The 19,354-nt window shown below is 40.5% G+C and overlaps 1 protein-coding gene across 7 annotated transcripts in view; it reads left to right on the top strand.

Moving 5' to 3' along the window:
• Positions 1-16,181, top strand: part of LOC116723020 (mitogen-activated protein kinase kinase kinase kinase 4-like) — a 99,758-nt gene extending 83,577 nt beyond the window's left edge. For all 7 annotated transcript variants that reach the window (XM_032567529.1, XM_032567528.1, XM_032567530.1 and 4 more), the window contains 9 exons: positions 741-855; positions 3,681-3,848; positions 4,825-4,968; positions 7,407-7,541; positions 9,017-9,117; positions 9,198-9,347; positions 9,490-9,649; positions 10,549-10,688; positions 12,077-16,181. In XM_032567529.1, the coding sequence (XP_032423420.1) occupies positions 741-855; positions 3,681-3,848; positions 4,825-4,968; positions 7,407-7,541; positions 9,017-9,117; positions 9,198-9,347; positions 9,490-9,649; positions 10,549-10,688; positions 12,077-12,160 (1,197 nt within the window). In that variant the 3' untranslated portion in view covers positions 12,161-16,181. The remainder of the gene's footprint in view (positions 1-740; positions 856-3,680; positions 3,849-4,824; positions 4,969-7,406; positions 7,542-9,016; positions 9,118-9,197; positions 9,348-9,489; positions 9,650-10,548; positions 10,689-12,076) is intronic.
• The last annotated feature ends 3,173 nt before the right edge of the window (positions 16,182-19,354 follow it).

Below are 19,354 nucleotides of genomic sequence, written 5' to 3'. Positions count from 1 at the left end.
GACAAAGATTAAAGTTTGGTTTCTTGCTGCTACAATAAAAGGTGGATTCATTTTCACACATATTTGCCAGGAGGCCAACATGTTCGGATTTTAGATCGCAAACAAAGCGAGAAAAACTAATTACAGAGTTTTTATCAGAACAGTGCCCTCTACTTTCCACTACTTGACCACTCCTCTGGGGGAAATTTGGAAATATGATTGAATGCTGTTTTTTAAAATTTTTTTAAAGCAAAATTAATCCAGGTGAAAAGATCTATCGTCACTGGACTATTGATTACAGTTCCTCCTGAGACAGTGTGTGTGCTTCTGATGAAAATATGACCAGGAACTTCTACTGTGTGTCTCATCATCTATCTTAATGTTGCCTATTTTCAGCAAACAGTCCGTTCTTATATTCCCCAGACAGTAGCTCATAGCACACAAGCCAGTAAACAGTACAACGGCAAGTATGCTTTCAATCCACGGAAAAAAAATCTACATTTGTTTCCCTTTTGTGTCATTGTTTTCCACTTAGTCACCCACATCCACATAGTTTTCTTTTTCTTTTACCTTTTATTGTTTTATTTTTGTACCCCTGGATTGCATTGCCCATTATGTTTGCATGAAACATACAGAAACGCGTGTCATGTTAGCTTGTCTTCATGAATGCAGTTTTACTTTTGGTCCTTAAAAAAACCCCCCAACCATCCATGATTAATCAGTGATTGATCATTTTTTAATACCTCCTTTTCCCTGAATAGAGCCAGTCGAGCAACAACATGCAGAAACACAAGTCCTCTTCGTCTTTCACGCCGTTCATTGACCCACGCCTCCTCCAAGTGTCTCCATCGACTGGCAGCGCCCTCAACAATGTCGGTAGGTGTCCGGATCATTTTTACACGGCATGCTGATTAAAAACTGATTTAAATAAACCGGTTTCCCCTGTCGCTTAGTGACCACTTCAGGAGGTAATTATTTAAACACAAAATCTTACCAAGTATTTTTGATCTAGTTTCTAGTGCAAATACGACAAAACTAACTTATTTGTAACTTTTCAGGAGGATATAGAGGCTTGTTTTGAGTAAATAATTCCTTAATATTGATGAAAAAGTACTAGTTTCATTGGCAGATATAACAAGATATTTTCCCATGTTATAAGTGAAATAATCTGCCGGTGGAACTAGGAAATGTGTTTTTGTTTTTCATAATAATGCTCAGTGAGATGCTACATAACTGAGAGAGCAGTCTGATGAGCGTCGTTGAAGAATTTGATCTCGTTATGATCCCAGAGGTCCGTCCCTCTGCTTTGGTTTTATCTGAGGTCAAACAGAGAGTTTCCTCCGTTCTTTGATCAAACAGATTCTCCTTAATTTAGTTTCTGACCAGTCAGCCTCTCTCCTGAGTTACACGCTGCTTCCAGCTGCACGTATGATCTCCGGTTGGGAACCAAAATCAGAACCAGACGCTTTGAACTCCAAAGGTTAGAAGCTGAGTGTGTGAGACCTTCCCAGAAATAATCTGTACAGACCCGGCTCGGTAATTTGGACTCTGCCGAGTTCATAGGGTTTAAAATCCACCCCAGTTTACAAACAAAACACTCTTATCGCCACCCTCATGTTTCCATCACCGTCATGCTGCTGTGATCGAGGCCAACTGTTAAGGACCGGTATGCCGAGTCCCTGCCTCCTCTAATGCGGCTGGAAACCAGCCAGTGACCTCTGCTGTACGTTGAGTTGATTGTTCAGATCTCCAAACATTTCTAGAAAGCAGCGGTGAAACAGATGAGAGCCGCTCACTCCCAAGGGTTGATCCTGTCTGTAATCACTGAAAGCACTCTCAACATTTTCTATATCGAACTCATAATCCTCTGATCATATCAGTTTTCCAGATGCTGTTTTAAAAGAACATTTTCTGCCTCTAGTTCACCGTATAGCGAAGGTGTCCAAAGTGTGAACATTTGCGACCCTCAAAATGATTTTGCGCAATCCTTGACCACAAAAAGAAATGCACAAACTTGGTTTTCCTTGGATGGAGTTTTAAAAGAAAAATAATCTTGCAAAGTAAATGTCAGTGCCTTTCAAAAGCAAAATACATATCTTCTAAAAGTGGAAGGCACAACACAAAGTATTTATCTTTTGTCATGTGTGTTTTGGAAATAGGGCCACAAACATCATGTGGTTTTTACTCAACAGCAGATTTTGCTGCACCCATTTGGTAAACTTGGCTAATAAAGCAAGATGTTTTCCGAAGAACGAGCGACCGATATCTTGTCATGCTGACTGCGTATCCATAAAAAGTCTTAAATTTGTGTACCTAAACATAAGGCCTTAAAATGTGTTAAATTCATTGTAAAACAGTAAGTTGTTAATCACAGGTCTTAAATGTTGCCGTGGCAGCACTGTTTAATAAACTACCTATATTCTTTGTAGTTTTCTTTTTCTTGCGGATCTTTACTGTTATGTGAAACTTTTGAGTCGCGCGCAGACATTTTCAGTGCATTCTGCGACTGAAAGCCATTGCTTCTACCACTATACCAGTATCTTTGCAAGATAGCTAGCTAGCAAAGGTAACGTTAGCTAGCTTTATAACATGCATTGGGTAAGTGCAAATATATCAGCAGTTGACTAGATGATCTTCGTCTTTGTCATGGCTCATTTAATTCATTTGCGATTTCCCTTTGAAGATTTCTGTCGCGATTAAAGTCTTAAATTGCATTCACAGTGGTCTTAAAAAGTCTTTAATTTGAGTTGGTGAAAATTGGCTGAGAATACACACCCTAAAAGATGCAGAAAACAACTGGTGTTCTTGAGATTTATGTATCAGATGTTCAGTGAACCCTCCCTATAACGCGGTTCACCTTTCACAGTCTCGCTGCTTCGCGGAGTTTTTTTATGCAGTTTATTATTTTTCACAGTGCATTGTGTTCTGCGTCCTGATTGGCTAAGCAGTCTCCGCGCTTCTTCTCTACCTGTGTGCCAATAATGTTACGGTACTTAAATATACAGCTTGGCAAATTTTGGCAAATATTTTTGCCCAGAAGAAAAAAGAGCGACAACAACAACTACCGATAATAACAATGTTCTTCTCTCGAAGAAACACACCTGCACCACAGGCTTCAGAAGAAAAAGCCACTGGAGAATGAAGTCAGGCCGCAGCGTCACAGTCAGAGGAACAGTGAAATACGCAAGTCAGAATTTGTCCTACTGTACTTCGTGTTGACGATTAAAATTATTATTTTACTGTAGTTATTTGTAAGAAAGCGTTATATTTGTTAAAAAAACAGTTTTTGTTTCTTTGGTTTCAATGTAGAGCATTTAATTATGCTGTATAATAATTGTAAAAAAATAAAGGTAACTACTTCACGGATTTCGCCTGTCACGGGTTCTTTTCGGAACCCAATCTCTGCGAAAAACGGGGGTTCACTGCACATGGGTTTGCAGCACCCTTTTCTACAGAAATCAGACTTATTTGTTTTATTTGAAAATTTGGTTTTGTTTATAATTGTCCAGGTGAAAGGGGAAAAAATTTAAATATTTTATTTTAAACAAAAATAGCAACAAAAAAAAAAAAATTTAAAAAGATCAACATTTTATGGCCCTCAATTACTTTCCACTTGAAGAAAACGCTTTTCTAACCGATCCTCACCCCGTCAGGTAAATTCCTTCACCGTCCCACCTGAGCCCTTCCCTTTGACCTTTTAGGCTACGCGAACGACGCCCGACTGGCGGAGGCGCTGAGGGCCGACCCGTCCCGGAAAGGCTCCGTGGTCAACGTCAACCCGGTCAACACCCGCCCTCAGAGCGACACGCCGGAGATCCGCAAGTACAAGAAGAGGTTCAACTCCGAGATCCTGTGTGCCGCACTTTGGGGTAAAGGTCGTCTGTTTTGGATGGGGGAATGAGTGTCCTGTTAGTTCTGTAGAAGAGAGGAAAGTTGTGAGAGGAAAATGCAGAAGTCATGTTTACATCTTCACCACCGGGTGTCAGCAATGCCCTGATAGGAAGAGCTGCTGTGTTTCTCACGTGGAGAGTCCAGTAATCACTGCTGTTGCACGACAATGTGTTGCTTGGAAACAATTCACTGTCATTAAAGATTTTTTTAAAAATTGACAGGTCATTTTGGATTATTTTCAATTTTAGAAGAATAAAATAACAAAAATGTTCGGTACTTTCCAAGAATATCCATATGCCTTGAACTCTTTTTCTTTTGGTCCCATTACCAACAAACTTAAATGTATTTTATTAAGATTTGGAAGAAAAATGATGTATGGTATTCATATCTTCTTATAAAAACATTCTTAATGGTGCAACTAGTAGTTGTACGTTCCACCCATCTGACAGGTGAGCGGCAAAAAGAAAGTCATTGGTGATGCAGTAAAAATGTGAAAGACGCGTAACCTTTTTGCCCACATGAAACGTTGTGGCAGCATCATGCTGTGTGGATGCTTTACCTCACCTGATCGTAATCCAATTCAGAATTTATACCAAGACCAAAATACTGATTTATTTTGCTAAAACCCGGCAGAGATGTATCACTAAAGGCATCCACAAAGCATTGAGGCTGATTAGAGAAAAATCCACACGTTTCAGTTTTATGTTTTTTTTTTTAAAAGCAATGCGGAAAAGTCGCCTTTATGTTGGTCTGTCACCTAAAACCAGAATAACATAACAGATGTTTCTGCTCAAAAAGCAGATTGTTTGTATTGTGACCCTGCAGCGAAGCCTGCAAGTTCACAAAACCCGCATTAAAGATTGGTACAATGCCACAGAAGACATGCTGTGATTCAGTGCAGGATTACCAGGTGGGATATTCTCCTTGATATACATTTCTGTCTCTGTGTTCAAGGCGTGAACCTGTTGGTGGGAACAGAGAGCGGCCTGATGCTGCTGGATCGCAGCGGTCAGGGGAAAGTTTACCCTCTGATCAACCGGCGGCGCTTCCAGCAGATGGACGTCCTCGAGGGACTCAACGTCCTCGTCACTATATCAGGTGAACGTCCTTCACAGAAGGTACAAAAAAACGCAAAGGTTTTGCTTTTTAGGTGGCAAAGTCTTTGCAGGTACAGAGTGTCCACACGCACTTAAGAAGTCTTAAATTCACAAATGTAAAATTAAAACCTTAAAACGTCTCGTATTCGTTTTATAAAGTAAGTTGCTCTGTAATATAAGACAAAATTTAAGACTATTCTTAAATATCACGTATTTAAGAATGGTCTATTCTTAAATACTATTCAATATCATGTATTTTGTTTTTTTTATTTTTGTTTTTCCTGGGGCTTTTCTGTCAGGCGAAAGTTTGTGTCCCTCAGACTCCTTCATTGCCTTGAGACGGTTGAGGCTGCTGTCAAATAGCTACTAATTTCCCCCTTACTAGCTAGCAGGCCAGCTTTTTTTTTGAGTCCATTTCTCAGTGCAAATTTATCTGCAGTTGACTGAATGAACTTTGTACATTTCTGTCAATATATGTCTTCAGTTCCATTCAGAGAGGTCCTTAAAAGTCTTAAATTTGAGTATGTGAAACTCGCAGAAACCCTGGGTTAAGTTGAAGACCAGGACAATGACACAGACTGATGCTTGGAGACTGAAAATGCAGATAAGCTATAATTGACTCTGAGACATAAAACTAGTTTCACTTCCTTTTCTCTGTCTCCTTTTGTCCAGTCTGCTTCTCTCTTTGAACTATTTTCACACACACTCCTGCGAGTGCAAGCAAAACGTGCAGCATTCTGTATTCCTTCATGACAAAAGCGTTCTCGTGTAGAAACAAAGCGTTCGCAAATGAAACAAAGACGCCCGCGAGTTTCGGGCCAATTTAAGCCCAATATTCTCAGACTGAAAGTCCATCCGCATCCCTACTTCTCCTCTTTCTCAATAGCCCACACGCGGTGTCACAACATACATTTTGAGCTCAGCGGATGTTGCGTGAGGAGCATGTCGTGTGCGTATTCGCTTTGTGATTCTGACACACAGCCGAGCTTTTCCATGATGGAAGGAAACGCGGCAGGGTTGCACACACACGTCCATGTCCTTCTGTGAAACCCGTTTGCATTTCCGACATGTAAAAATTATTTACACGTCATGGATGGTTCTCAGCTCGTCGGGACGTGTGAAAGAATTTCTGCGAGTTAGGCCACATCCTGACGTACTGATGTAAGAAGACTGCCAGGAGACAACGTAAACAAAGGCCGTACAATTTAAGCGAACGTGATTTAATGCAACTTGGACGTTTCTGATCACGAAAATCAGATATTCTGTAATTCGGCAACGTCACCAGAACATTCTTAAATTAAAAGAGAGGCATGTGGCGTCTTTAGAGCGTCCAAAAGACACAGCGAAACAACAAAATATTTACATTTCACATATTTTTATGCCTTTTGCATCCATTTCGATTTCTCTTATTGGTTAGTCATTTAGATATAATGTCATGCCAGACAGTCACACATTAAAATGCTTTGACCATCCAGCCTGCAAGCCAGGAAATGCCTCTTGTCACAACTTCCTCTGAGTTCCAGGACCTTGATGACAAAGTTCCTAATAACTTCTGTGAACAGCTAAACTTGCCAAATACATTTTTGGAAAGCATAATTTTAATGCACGACACTGGAATTACACAGCCTAGCAGATATTGCATCAAACTTTGCAGTTGCAGTTTTGCATATATTGATTTTGTGATGACAAACGTGATTCACTGTATTTTGCAGCTGTTTATGCTCCTTTTAAACAATCTTTGCTACCCTGAACGATCTCGTCCAACGATATAAAACTGGCAAACTGCCTGAATACCTACTGCATCTGCAGCTTTGTTCCCGTTGACCATATAACTAAGCAATTTGACGTTTCGAGAATAAATTTGCTTAATGGAAATGAGCCAACTTTAAAAAAGACTCATTTTTGAATAGGAAGTTTTGGCACCAGGATGAGGTGGCTGTATCAAAATTAGTGTATTTTGCAGAACTGCAATGGAAATGCTTTTTTTTTTTTTTGCATCCCACGAAACGGGATGTTACTACTGCCAGAGGTTCCCGTAACGTCCCTGTTAAAATCCCATGGAAATTGAAGGAATTACAAACTTAATTATCTCAATTAAGTTTGTAATTGAAGCAACCTTTATCTGATTTTTAGCTAAAGTGAAGACACAAAGTGCTATGTTTACACTGTTGGTGTGTTTTATGCACAGAAAGAAATATTTTTTAGACTCCGACATTTTACAGAATTGGATGATCAAGGGGAAAACAGTCGATCTCATCCACAAAGTTTTTGATCCGTTCATCTCAACCAATTTCTTTGCTGTGCTGATTTTACACACATCGATACTCTGATGTCAACATATGTCTTGCGTTATAGACGGCATGTCGTGTAAATGTTAGCTTAGATCACAGTAATAAAAATCTTTTCTTCCTTCCTTCCTCCGTTCCTGCTCCATGCCAGGTAAAAAGAACAAGCTGCGTGTCTACTACCTATCCTGGCTGAGGAACAAGATCCTTCACAACGACCCTGAGGTGGAGAAGAAACAGGGCTGGACCACCGTAGGGGATCTGGAAGGCTGTGTTCACTACAAAGTTGGTACGTAAGATTAAACGAGGAATGTTAAGAATTTCATCTCTAGGAGTGTCCATAAATATTTTTCTTCTAAATGGGGATCACATGATTTTCCCTCTGTGGCTTAGTTTCAGCCAAAGCTAATTTCAGATGCTTCACAGGTTGCATTGAGTTCACTTGTTTAGTCTTTTAAGGCACACACACTCACCCAATCCTTGGTTAAAGCTCGTTGATGCACAGATTAGGTTAAGCTTCCTAATTTGTGAATTGCCAACATGTCACCAACACATTTTCCCAGAGATACACAGCGATCTAAGACACTGACGAAATATTAGTAACGTTTCATCCTCACCCCTCCGTTATGAAATACTGTCTCATTAATCGTTAATCTGACCGCCTGTGGATTCAAACGGGAGACTCCAGGTTTATAAACTCACCCGATGATACAGAGCGGGTTTATGTGTCCGAGGCAGGCATGTCACCGATAAATAACAGGCGGGAAAACCTCGATTAGGAAATTTTGTTTCAGTGGCAACCGAGAGGGCATGCAGCCACTCAGTCCTGTCTAAAATGCAGAATGTCCTTGGTGATTTTAGTGCCACTGAGCACTTCCTGTTGGAAACTCCACTCTCTCTACTGGAGCTGTCGACAAATATATTTCCCAGCAAAGATCTCGAGTTGATGCCGGTTTGTGCATTTCTCGAATTAACACATGTGGAAAGAAGGGGACTATTTATTGGATATTTCACAACACACAAAGTATTAAGTGTTCTTCATTTCTCCTAAATAGTTTACTAAAAGATTTGATAGGTCAAAAATGATGATTGTTAGCTTCGATATGTTGGGTTGTTCAATTGCTAAAAGGTAGAAATCTTTCATTTGCAAAAGCATATAATCAGCAGACTTTGTTTTGGATGCAGCCTACAAAACTCAGACATGTCTGCTCTTAAGAATGCAGTATTTCTCCTGCTCTGGATGGAGTGTAGGTAAATAAACTTTTCCACAAACACTTGCATTAAGTCTCATTTAAATTTGCGCAGGCTGCATCAGTGCAGATACGCTGAGATTTTTCAGGAACAGATTTATCTTTTTCGTCCAGTGTCGGAGCTAGGAAGACGTGCAAACTCAGGTTTGCGCACATTTTACAAAACAAAAGCCTTTGAGAATTTGCCGCTAACGTGCTAATAGCAGAGCTAGCTTTTCGCTTAGCCCTTAAGCTAACTTTGAAAAAGTTTAATTAGCTTCAAAATGTTGAATACTAAAGCACTGTTTTGTAAACTTTGTAAAAGTTGATTGAATTCAAGCTATGTCCATCATGAAAAAAGGAACAATGCATTAAAAATAGTGATTGCATGTGAACTATAATCTAGTTAGTTTTACAAGATTATGAATCGTCTGAGCAGATAAGCTTTAACCAAGCAGCAGGTACTGGACCAAAACATTATCCTTTTGCTTCTTTGTGTCGTCCTGCTTGTTCATTTAAATGTTTATTTTCCCAGTAAAATACGAGAGGATCAAGTTCTTGGTTCTGGCTCTGAAGAACTCGGTGGAGGTCTACGCCTGGGCGCCCAAACCCTACCATAAGTTCATGGCCTTCAAGGTACAGAACATTGGGAAAGCTATAGCTAACAGCCGAGCCGCTAGTTTGTTTGTCTGAGCTCAAATTATTGTCTTCAACAGTCTTTCGGTGACCTGGTGCACAAGCCCCTGCTGGTTGACCTCACTGTGGAGGAAGGGCAAAGGTTAAAGGTCATCTACGGCTCCTGCTCAGGCTTCCACGCCGTCGACGTCGACTCCGGTGCGGTCTACGACATCTACCTGCCAACCCACGTAAGAAACTCCCCGACATGGTGAACGGCTTAGCCACCAAGCTGTAGAGCAGCTATTTCTCGCTTCTTTGCTTAATGCTGGGTAATAAAGTTGCTGAGACCGGTGGTCAAACGGACACATCTTCTGATTCCTGTGCCTTCAGATCCAGAACAACATACAGTCTCACGCCATCATCATCCTCCCCAACACCGACGGCATCGAGCTGCTGGTGTGCTACGAGGACGAGGGGGTTTACGTCAACACCTACGGGCGCATCACCAAGGACGTGGTGCTGCAGTGGGGGGAGATGCCCACCTCAGTGGGTGAGTTGCTATGGCAATGATTCCACAACAGTAGTGGACACGGCTCCGCTAAGGCGCTAATAACTGAGGTAGCTTTTCATTCAACGCTTTTGCCTTTTTGCCAACTTTGAAAGCCTTTAGTTTCCCCTGAATTAACTTCTTAGCATAAATTCTAGAGCACTAATTTATTTGGCTGTCTTGTAAAATGTCAGTTGAATGAAATTCGACGTCTGTGCTGAAGTTTTGGTTATCGACTGATGAGAATGCTTCAAGTAGCCAGATGTTTATTTTGAAGTGGATGAAGACACACCCTCCACCCATGATGCGGTGCAACAGATGATGTTTATTATTATTGTCTTGTACCCAGAATGCATCTCTGTAGAACCACACCCTGTCCTTGAGTAAACAGTTTAAAGTCTACTGGATGTCCATTGTGCTTTCTGACCGAATCCCTGCTGTGGTCAGATTGGCAAAACCAGCAACAGAGTTAGCAATTCTCAAAACTATATTAAGCTATAAAAGTATGACTTGCTAAAGCGTAACCGTACATGTAGGTGTATAAAAACAAATTTGAACCTGCAACGTGTGTTGCAACACATGTTGTGTCATTGACACATGGGTATTTTTGTTGGTTGTATTTAGCACCTTAGCAATAGCTTCTGCTAAATACCATATGTGTATAACTCTTTATCGCTGGCGGAACTTATGTTTACTTATATTTGTTGGAGCAACTAACTTTTTTTAGTTGAACACTTCTGCTACACAATAAATAAACAAGCATGTATGTACATTTATCTGCACCCTTCTACATTTTTATCTACCTGCTTCAGTTTTTAGCTGTTAGTACTACTAAGTATGTGTTCACTTTAACCCTATACTTCTAAAAACCTTAGTGTATTAACTTGTAAATCTCTCCTCAGCCTACATTCGCTCCAACCAGATCATGGGCTGGGGCGAGAAGGCCATAGAGATCCGCTCAGTGGAGACTGGTCACCTGGACGGAGTCTTTATGCATAAGAGAGCCCAGAGACTCAAGTTCCTCTGCGAAAGAAACGATAAGGTGAGAACGAATGATGGAATAAATGCAAGGGGGAAAAAAAGACTTCATATCCTACAAAACCTTTTCACCTTTTGTTTCCTAACAACCACAAACTTGAACACATCATGTTGAGATTTGATGTGATAAACTGAAACAAAGCTGAAGTTGATTGGAAATTTGAAGGAAAGTGCTTCGCTCAGGTTTTACAAATACAGATTTTAAAGCTCGTTGCCAAGCCTCCATTTGCAAAATAGATCAAGCTCAGTCACAGTAGGCCTGTGGACGATGGATTGTCCCAGTAATTATTGCGATGATTGATATAATTTTTTTTATACCAATTTAAAGGAATATATGGCATAATAATTCAAGATTGCCCTCTAAAAGATCAACTTTAATTTTGCACATGCTAAACACTGGAATTGGAAGATCATTCAATCCAAAATAAAACGCAGTAACCAAAAACAATAAAAGCACTTACAACCAAAACCATGAATAAAAGTCTCTGTAGACAAAATTGCCCTTTAAAAAAATATTAATCATGAGAATGGAAATGATGAAGCTCATTTTAATTTAATTCCCTAAGTCGGACTGGGGATTAAATTACACACAGGTGAATTTTATGTAGGAGGCATCAGAGTAAAAAGGGGCTGAATAGAAATGGCCACAACATCTTTCAGATTTTTATTTGTCAAGACATTCAAAAGCATGAATTTTCTGCCCTCTATTTCGCAATTATGCACTACTTTGTGTTGCTCTATCAAATAAAATCCCAATTTGAAATTTGTGGTTGTAAAGTGACCAAATGCAAGAAAGTTAATGAGGTTTGAATGGCGGATGTGAAGAGGTTTGATTCCAGATTACATCACATGTCCTTGCTTTGGCTGCATGGCTGTGCCGACATGACTGCAGGACGTTCCAGAGTTGCACCGAAACTTGTTCTCTGAAACTTTCTGCTGCTGAATTTGGCTCCGTATTTCAACTTGCTGCATAAAAAAACCAAAAATAACAAAGGACCAAGAAGTCGCACATACAAATGCTAATATTGAACCCAATCTGCAGAGGATCGCACGTGTAAACCGTGAAACTGAAATGATTTTCTACATTTTCAGCCAGTGTTGGCTCAGCTGTGTCCAAATTGCCCAAGTTTCTCTTCTCTCTTTTCTGAATTTACTTCCCGTTTGTCCAGAGAAAAAAGCCAAGTGAAAATTAGACCTTGGATTTGTTTTTGGACAGTGTTTCCCCCCCACCCCCTTCTTTGTGCACCCCAAGTTTTGACGAGCTATATGGGAAATGATGGTAAAACTCCATACTTGAACTTAGGAGAGTTATTTCTTGCAGGAAACATGTCGGTAATTTGTCAAACAAAAGCCCCAGATAAAATTCCCACCCGTTTCCTGTTTCCCGTCCAGGTGTTCTTCGCCTCCGTTCGGCCCGGAGGCTCCAGCCAGGTGTACTTCATGACTCTGGGCCGAAGCAACCTTCTCAGCTGGTAGAGGTCCACGCCCTGCCCTACAGTTTTTTCTCCTCCTTCTCCTCATCCTTCGCATTGTCCCGCCCTCACACCTCGCTAACACTGGATCTCAGAACCCACCTATGATGTTTCTGTCAATCCTCGGGACAAACAGCCGGCTTGAGACCCCATCGGCGCGGTCCACGGCGTCAACCTCACCCCGTTTCCTTCCCCCGTGCTTCCGGGGAGGGGCCTCAACCTGGCGACGCGGCGACGAGCCCGAGAAACCAAAAGGTCGCCGCTTTCCTCAGAAATACCGGAAGCGACGACTTGCTTGCAGAAGTAAAACCAATAGCTTACATGTTAAAGGAGGTAGAAATTAAAACAAATGTGAATTTAATAAAAGAGGACAGACGACGTTGTGTGCTTTTCCTCTCAGCCTGTCTTGGTGCTTGTCATGTTACGATGGGATCGATGTTGAACTTCCACTTCCGTTTCCGTGCTCTCGAGTCGGTTCAGTAACATCGATGTCTTTCAAACTAGGAGCTCAGCGAACGCTACTCTCTCCTCTACTGCTACTACTTTCCGCAGGTCTGCCTCTTGGAAGGGAGTTCGTCTTATTTACGCGACGGCGGTGTGTGTATGGAAGCAGGTTCTGGGTCAGACAAGCACGCGGGTGAGATCAGGTGTTTTTAGCTGGGGGCGCGCGGTGATGTTGCTTTAAACAAACAAAAACAAAAAAAATAGGATGACGGAGAGAGAAAGGACCAGTCAGGCAGGTGGGTTTCAAATTAGTATTTTATGAATTCTTCTAGAGAGGTGTAACAGAGCGGCGTTAAACGCGTCTTTAAGCTTTTGTTTTCCATTCATGCAGCATTCAGCCGCGAGAAGAAGGCGATAAAATCCGCCCGCCTGAAACTCCACTTGAGGAACTTGAACTGCTGTGAGTAGCTATTCCATGAGTAACTTTAGAAAAATAACTAAAAATGAAACGAAAAAAGGTGGGGGTGTTTATGAGCTGATGATGTTAGAAGAACGCTCAGCATGTGTGTGCAAGTATGTGTGGTCGGAGAGTTCGGTGTTGTCGGCGAGTTGAATTTCCATGGCGGCAGAGAGGCAGACGCATGATTCAGCAGGTTTCGTTTCAGGTGCGGGAGGCGGACTTCTATCTTCCAATTTCTCCCTCCTCCCCCCTTCTCTCGGCTCGTTTCACCTTCCATCGATTATTATTATTATTATTTATATGTACTCGATGCACTAAGTGTCCAGAATGTAGAGAGACTTCTTACTGTGTGGTGGTCCAAGGCATGAGATGATGTTTCGCTTTGTATCTTTGTCACAAGTGGTCGATTCTAGGTGTTTCAATTTCAAGTTTTAAGTGAATAAAAGCTGCAGCAGCAGAGCCTCTGCGTCAGGTGTGGAGATGCTTTTGTTTTCTGAAACCATGGCAACGCCCCTTAACCCCCATCCCGGCGTTTCAGAGCTGAGCAGCGTGTTCTGGGGTCCCGAGAGCCCTGCTTGCTTTAACGTGAGGACTGAAACTTTGTTGTTCTGAAACTAACACGTTGGACTTCAGTATTACCGTGATGAAGTGTCCCCAACCTGGCAACACGGAGCAGAGCTTCTTCTTTTCCTCCTCATTTCAACAAAAGCAGGCGATGTTTTCTGTGCATTTGCATCTCGACGAATCAGAATATCATCCAAATTTTCCTTCGTTTTCATAATACAGAGAGGTAGAGTCATGTTTTAAGGCGTCTATTTCTCTCATTTTGGATCATTGCTGCAAATGGAAACCTAAAACCAGCCAACGGATTACACGGCTCCCCAAACGTTTCCATTGACCTTAAAACTGCACAAATTGGCATTCCGAAAATAAATTAGCTGAAAAGGTTTATGCAAGTTGTCTCCCCACTCCTACTGTATTGAAATTTGTGTATTTTATAAAAGTGCAATGCCAGCAACACTTTCTTCAAATCACTCAGGTGATTTGAAAAACTCAAGTGATTTGAAAAAAAATCACTTGTGTGATTCAACAATCGGATGTTACTACTGATGGAAAACACAAAAGAAGCCGACAGGAAGTGATTGGAGGACGATGTTTTTTTGTTGACTCATCGCGTTGAAAAACTAATGCTCTTGTGATTTTAATTTCTATTCTTATTTAATAGAAATACAGCAATTGCAAAATTGTCTTTATTCGACATTGGCGGAATATCAACAAAGTTTTGTGCACATTTGTAACGGAAACGCAGCAACTGAATATGGAAACTTCTCACTAGACCTCAGGCAGATTAGATTCTGTGCCTTTCCACTTCTCCACTAGATTCTTCAGACCTTTGTTTCCGAATGAAAGGCAAAACTTAATTGCATCTGGAAAGCGGACTTTGTCAGCCCAGTCCTTTTTCTCATTAATCCAGATAAGGCACTTCTGTCTCTGGTTCCGAAGTGACGTCTAAGTCTTCTTCTCCTTAATCTGCCCCAAACTCTTGGAGGGTTTTGGTGCACCATCCTCTACTCACGCTTCTTGTCCATTTTGTTTTCTACCACACATTTTCAGTCCGTTGTTATTCTTGGATGAATCTTCTTTAACTTTTTGGCACACCTCCTATCTGGATGGCGTTGATGATATATTTGTGTGTCAAAAAAAAAAATCCCTTTTACTGAGAAGCTGATTTCTGGGTTTTCATTGGCTGCAAGGCGCCACCATCAAAATTACTGAATTAATCTGTTTTAATCAACATGCAAGTTGCACTATTCACTATAAATGTGGAAATAAACGAACTTTCCAGAGATATTCTGATCAGTAGAGATGCTCCTGTTTTCTTTCACCCTAAACCTGCTTCAGATTTCAGACGTCTGTATGTTCAACGAGCTGCGGCGTTGATCTCCTTCATCCGGTCCAGCTGGATTTACCTCCATTTCCACAAAATTTTTTTTTTTTTAAGAGTTGCACATTTCTGTTTAAAAAAAAGAAGAAGAAGAAAGAGGGGAGGACCGAAGAGAATCCCATTTGTGCTCTGACTTCGTGCCCCAACATGTTTTCATCAGGATGCAAACAAGATTCTCTTGCGTGTGTTTCCCCTCTCCCCTCCTGACAATAACAATTACACACACACACACACACACCGCCACGCCTACAGGCTCTTGTCAGTCACGTAGCTCATGTCCCAAACCCTTCGCTCCAAAAGTTAACGGAGAGGATGTTGTCTGACGTTTGCAGTAGTATCCGCCATGTTTGCTTTAAAGGCCACCGGAGAGTGGCTGACTTTGTGAAAATAATGTGATTATTATGACTATTAATAATGGGTTAAATAAAAGGCGAATAATGTGATTTCTGCCGGTGGGGGCGGGGGAAGACAAAGCAAATCCGCTTGCAGGTTAAAGTTGGAACAAGTGCCAAGAGGGCAGCATTTAAAGCGTGTGAAGCTATTGTTATTGAAAAACCACTTCCTGGATATTCTTTTTAAAAATTAAAACAAACACACACACACACACAAAAAAAAAATCACTTGAAGCATTGTGTATTCTTAAGTTTTAGAGGTAGTTAAGAAACTTACTGGTTTTTTGTTGTTTCTGTAAGTCTATGTACACGTAAATATGCGACTGCGGTGGTTGAATATTATTACACTCACCTTAGGTGGAAAGAAAATGTTTACAGAGGCAATGTTTCGTTACATTAATGTGTGCATCACGGTATTTATGGTTCCTTTACACTTTGGTTCTGCTTTTTTGAGCCTGTTTTTTTTTTTTTTTTCTTTCTAATTGGATATTTATTGTTTTCCATCATCTCCCCACTAAACCACCTACAACGGAAACAATAACGAACACATGGTTGTTCTTTTCAGGTATTCGCGTAACGCTACTTGACCACGGTGACATTGCAGTAACGTTCCCTGCAGGCTTGGATGTGAGGCGATGTGTTTTCCTCTGTTTCTGCCATGCTTCTCTAACTTATGTCCTCTCTGTGTATGACAGGAAGTCGTGTAGTTTCCTGATTTTTTGTTTTGTTTTGTTTTTGTTTTCTTTGAATAAACTTTAAAAGTAATTTTCAGAGTGTATCATCAGTCAGTGGTGTTGTGCTGCTTGTTTGTTCCCCAAAAACAAACGTGAAGAAGAAGAAGAGATTTTGCGTCACGCGTTGGCCAACTCTCGACCCACTTTGTTCTGTTTTATCATTTTCAAATCAGTGACTTAACGACTCAACACAGATTCCCTTGCAACACAGTTTAGTACAATAACAACAACTTCCTGCACGCCGTTCGTGTCCAGGCTGCTTTAAAAACAAAAACGCCTCGACCGTGTCGCAAATCATAACTTCTGGGAGAAGTGCGGTGCTGCCATGTCTGATTTCAGGTTGACTGTGTGTCTCGACTCGACTGAAAAGGAGAAGTATTCGCAAATTAAAATTTTCAAAGACATCCTTGTGCAAAGGTATATAAATAGGTCTGGGCAATTTGAAAATGTGAGGTTCTCAAGGTGAAACAAAACAACAACAAAAATGGAGTAGGTGTAAGGGAAGTACAAAACCAAATATTTCAATAAATTCATCTTATTTATTGCATTAAGGTTTGTTTTAAGGTTTCAACACAATGACTGTCTGAACAGGGAAGGAGGCCTGCTGTAAAAGTTAAAGCTAGTTCGTACTGCTTGGATGAATTCCTTTCCGGGGGGGGAAAAACAAAACAGGTTTGTCAAACTCTGTAGTTGTCTGTCCCCTCGGAATAATTCCCAAAACATGCAACATCTTCTGATTTCTCAACGGCCAGTCGTGAGTTGAAAGAACAATGTGCGCTGTGCTGATCTTTTAACCTCTGTGCTAACAAGTTAGTAAATTAGAACGCTTTGTTCTTGTGAAAGGCCTGCTTTGAGCCTGTTTTTTTTCCCAGATGAACCTTCACTAGTTTAGGTAGTGTGACCCAGTCTGTAGAGATTTGAAAGATAATAATTGTTTTTTTGTTTTTTTTCACTCCTGCAGGTGAAAATTTAACTTGGACGAAATATTAAAAAATCTGTTTTCCACAAAAGGAAAAGTTAAAAATGTATAAAAGAAAGAGAGAAGTTGCTAAGTTTGTTTACATTTATTTACAGCTGCAAAATGAGACATTGACTTTTTCCTTGTGTTTTGGCGTTTTCATATTGACAAACATGTTATTTAAATGATGTTTTTTAAAAAAAAGAAGGTCAGCACCTGTCAGGTATTGGAATTTCTGATGAAATTTCAATATCTGAATTGAATTTAATCTGTCGGTAACATTTTGTTTAAATCCAGAGGGGTTTTATTTAAACGTTTTGTCATTTTGGGCCATGTCCTAAAACCTAAACACATCTGAAGTTTTAAACTGTATACCAAGAACAGTGCCAACATAATTAATAAAAGTGACAGTATTTTTATTGTCATAAGTGCTGCTTATGAATGCAACAATATGCAGCACACTTAATGTCCTATAAACGCTGAGAAAAACCTGGTTTTTAAGCAGAAACCAGATCTGCTAACTACTTTACAAGAGACAGAGTGCTAATAAGGCTATCAGTAAGTTACTAATATTTCAAAGGAAAAAATTAACCTTGAGAGATTGAGAAATGTCCCACCAAACAACAGAACTTTGTAAGTCTATTGTTTCATTTCAATTAGTGAAAGAACACATTCCTGTGTCATGTCTTAAAGTGGTTTAATCTGTTTTTTTTCTTAGCAGTTAGCATAGCTAGCATGGCTAACTGTAACATTAGTGTGTATTTTCTAGATTGTAAATAAACTTACTATGTGGTACAGTCTTCCAACTGGCTGCCAACATTTCCTAAAGCTTTATTCTCTATGGCAGATAGATGGTCAAAGTAACGACGACGACAACAAAAACAATATTACGAAGCAAGCTAGCTTTTATGCTGTCTGCTAAAGCTCTTTGTTGCTCTCCTGCAGAGCACTAAAGGTCTGTGTACAGAGTCCTTTTCTAACTAACCAAATAAAGCAAAAAAATATACACACTGCTCAAAAAAATAAAGGGAACACTTAAACAGGTGTTTAACACTTAAAGTGTTCCCTTTATTTTTTTGAGCAGTATATATTATATTTCATACATGTTTTTATCATTTATGAGATATGTAAAAAGTAGATGTTATCATACTTTAGGCCCTGTATAAGTACAACTGTAGGTTTTGGTGTCACATAGTCTGGCTCAGTTGACCAATAACCAAATTGCATCGTTGTCCTATCTAACAAATAGTTAAAAAATATATCTTACTGTAAAATCTTTAGTTGGTGCAGGATTTAGTTAAAATCCTCAGTATAGATCACTGTGTGGTTGCTATTGGATCCTTTCCAGAACCTTTTTGGGTTTGTTTTTTTTAAACAAAACTGTTTCGAGTTAAGATGTTCACCTTCTGATATCCTGTAGAAAGGCTTAAGATTAGATTAGATCAGGTTGAAGTTACAGACGTAACTTGCTTTACGTGTAGGTCTTCGCCACTGGCAGAGTTGTTCAAACAGCAATAATGGCAGCCCACAGCTTGCATCACCAAAGTGTCAGACATGAGAATGTCCACACAGGAAAATGTCCACTTAGGACTTCCTATGTCACTCCAGAAGACGAGCACACCGCAGAGCATTATGGTGGAAACCATTTTTGCTCTGCAGGGAGATGATAGAGCAGTGAGTCATGCTGTTACACAGCTGTTTAATGGATGTTTGTGTACACCGGTTTGTATACAAAAATTGTAAGCAAGGCTTTATTTGGGATTAGATTTCCTTTCTATCATCACCCCAGTATGACATAAAAAAAAAAGTTTTAAAAAAAGTGTGTCGGCATGGAAAGCTTAGCAACAAACAAACACTCCCTACGTCCAGTGAGCACTGCACAATGAAAGACGGTTCAAAATGTCCGAAAGCTTCAAACTTCAACACTTTTAGTGTCTCCGACTGACTGGCTGACAGATACCTGTCCTCGTGTCACTGCAACATCGCACGCAGAGGGAGAAAACAAACAAGCAAGGAGTGTCAAAGTTTATGACGGCCTGGCTGACTTGTTGTACGTTAGTCACCAAGTATGAATCCTGGGGATTCATAGTGCGGGGGCTGCCGGAGTCGCCTGAGAGCTGTGCCAATTGTTCAGGTTTAACCACAACAAATCCTCAGATCCCTGCTTGAAATGACTCAGCTGGGAGCACTAAAGCAAAATGCCGAGTCATCGCTGCTGTTTTAAGACTTTGTGACGTATGATTGGCCTCACAAAGTAAAAGCTCG

This window comes from Xiphophorus hellerii, chromosome 7 (genome assembly GCF_003331165.1).
Source record: "Xiphophorus hellerii strain 12219 chromosome 7, Xiphophorus_hellerii-4.1, whole genome shotgun sequence".
NCBI classification, from domain to species: Eukaryota; Metazoa; Chordata; class Actinopteri; order Cyprinodontiformes; family Poeciliidae; genus Xiphophorus; species Xiphophorus hellerii.
The sequence above is the reverse complement of the archived record's forward strand: the minus strand, read 5'-3'. Positions and strand labels throughout refer to the sequence as shown.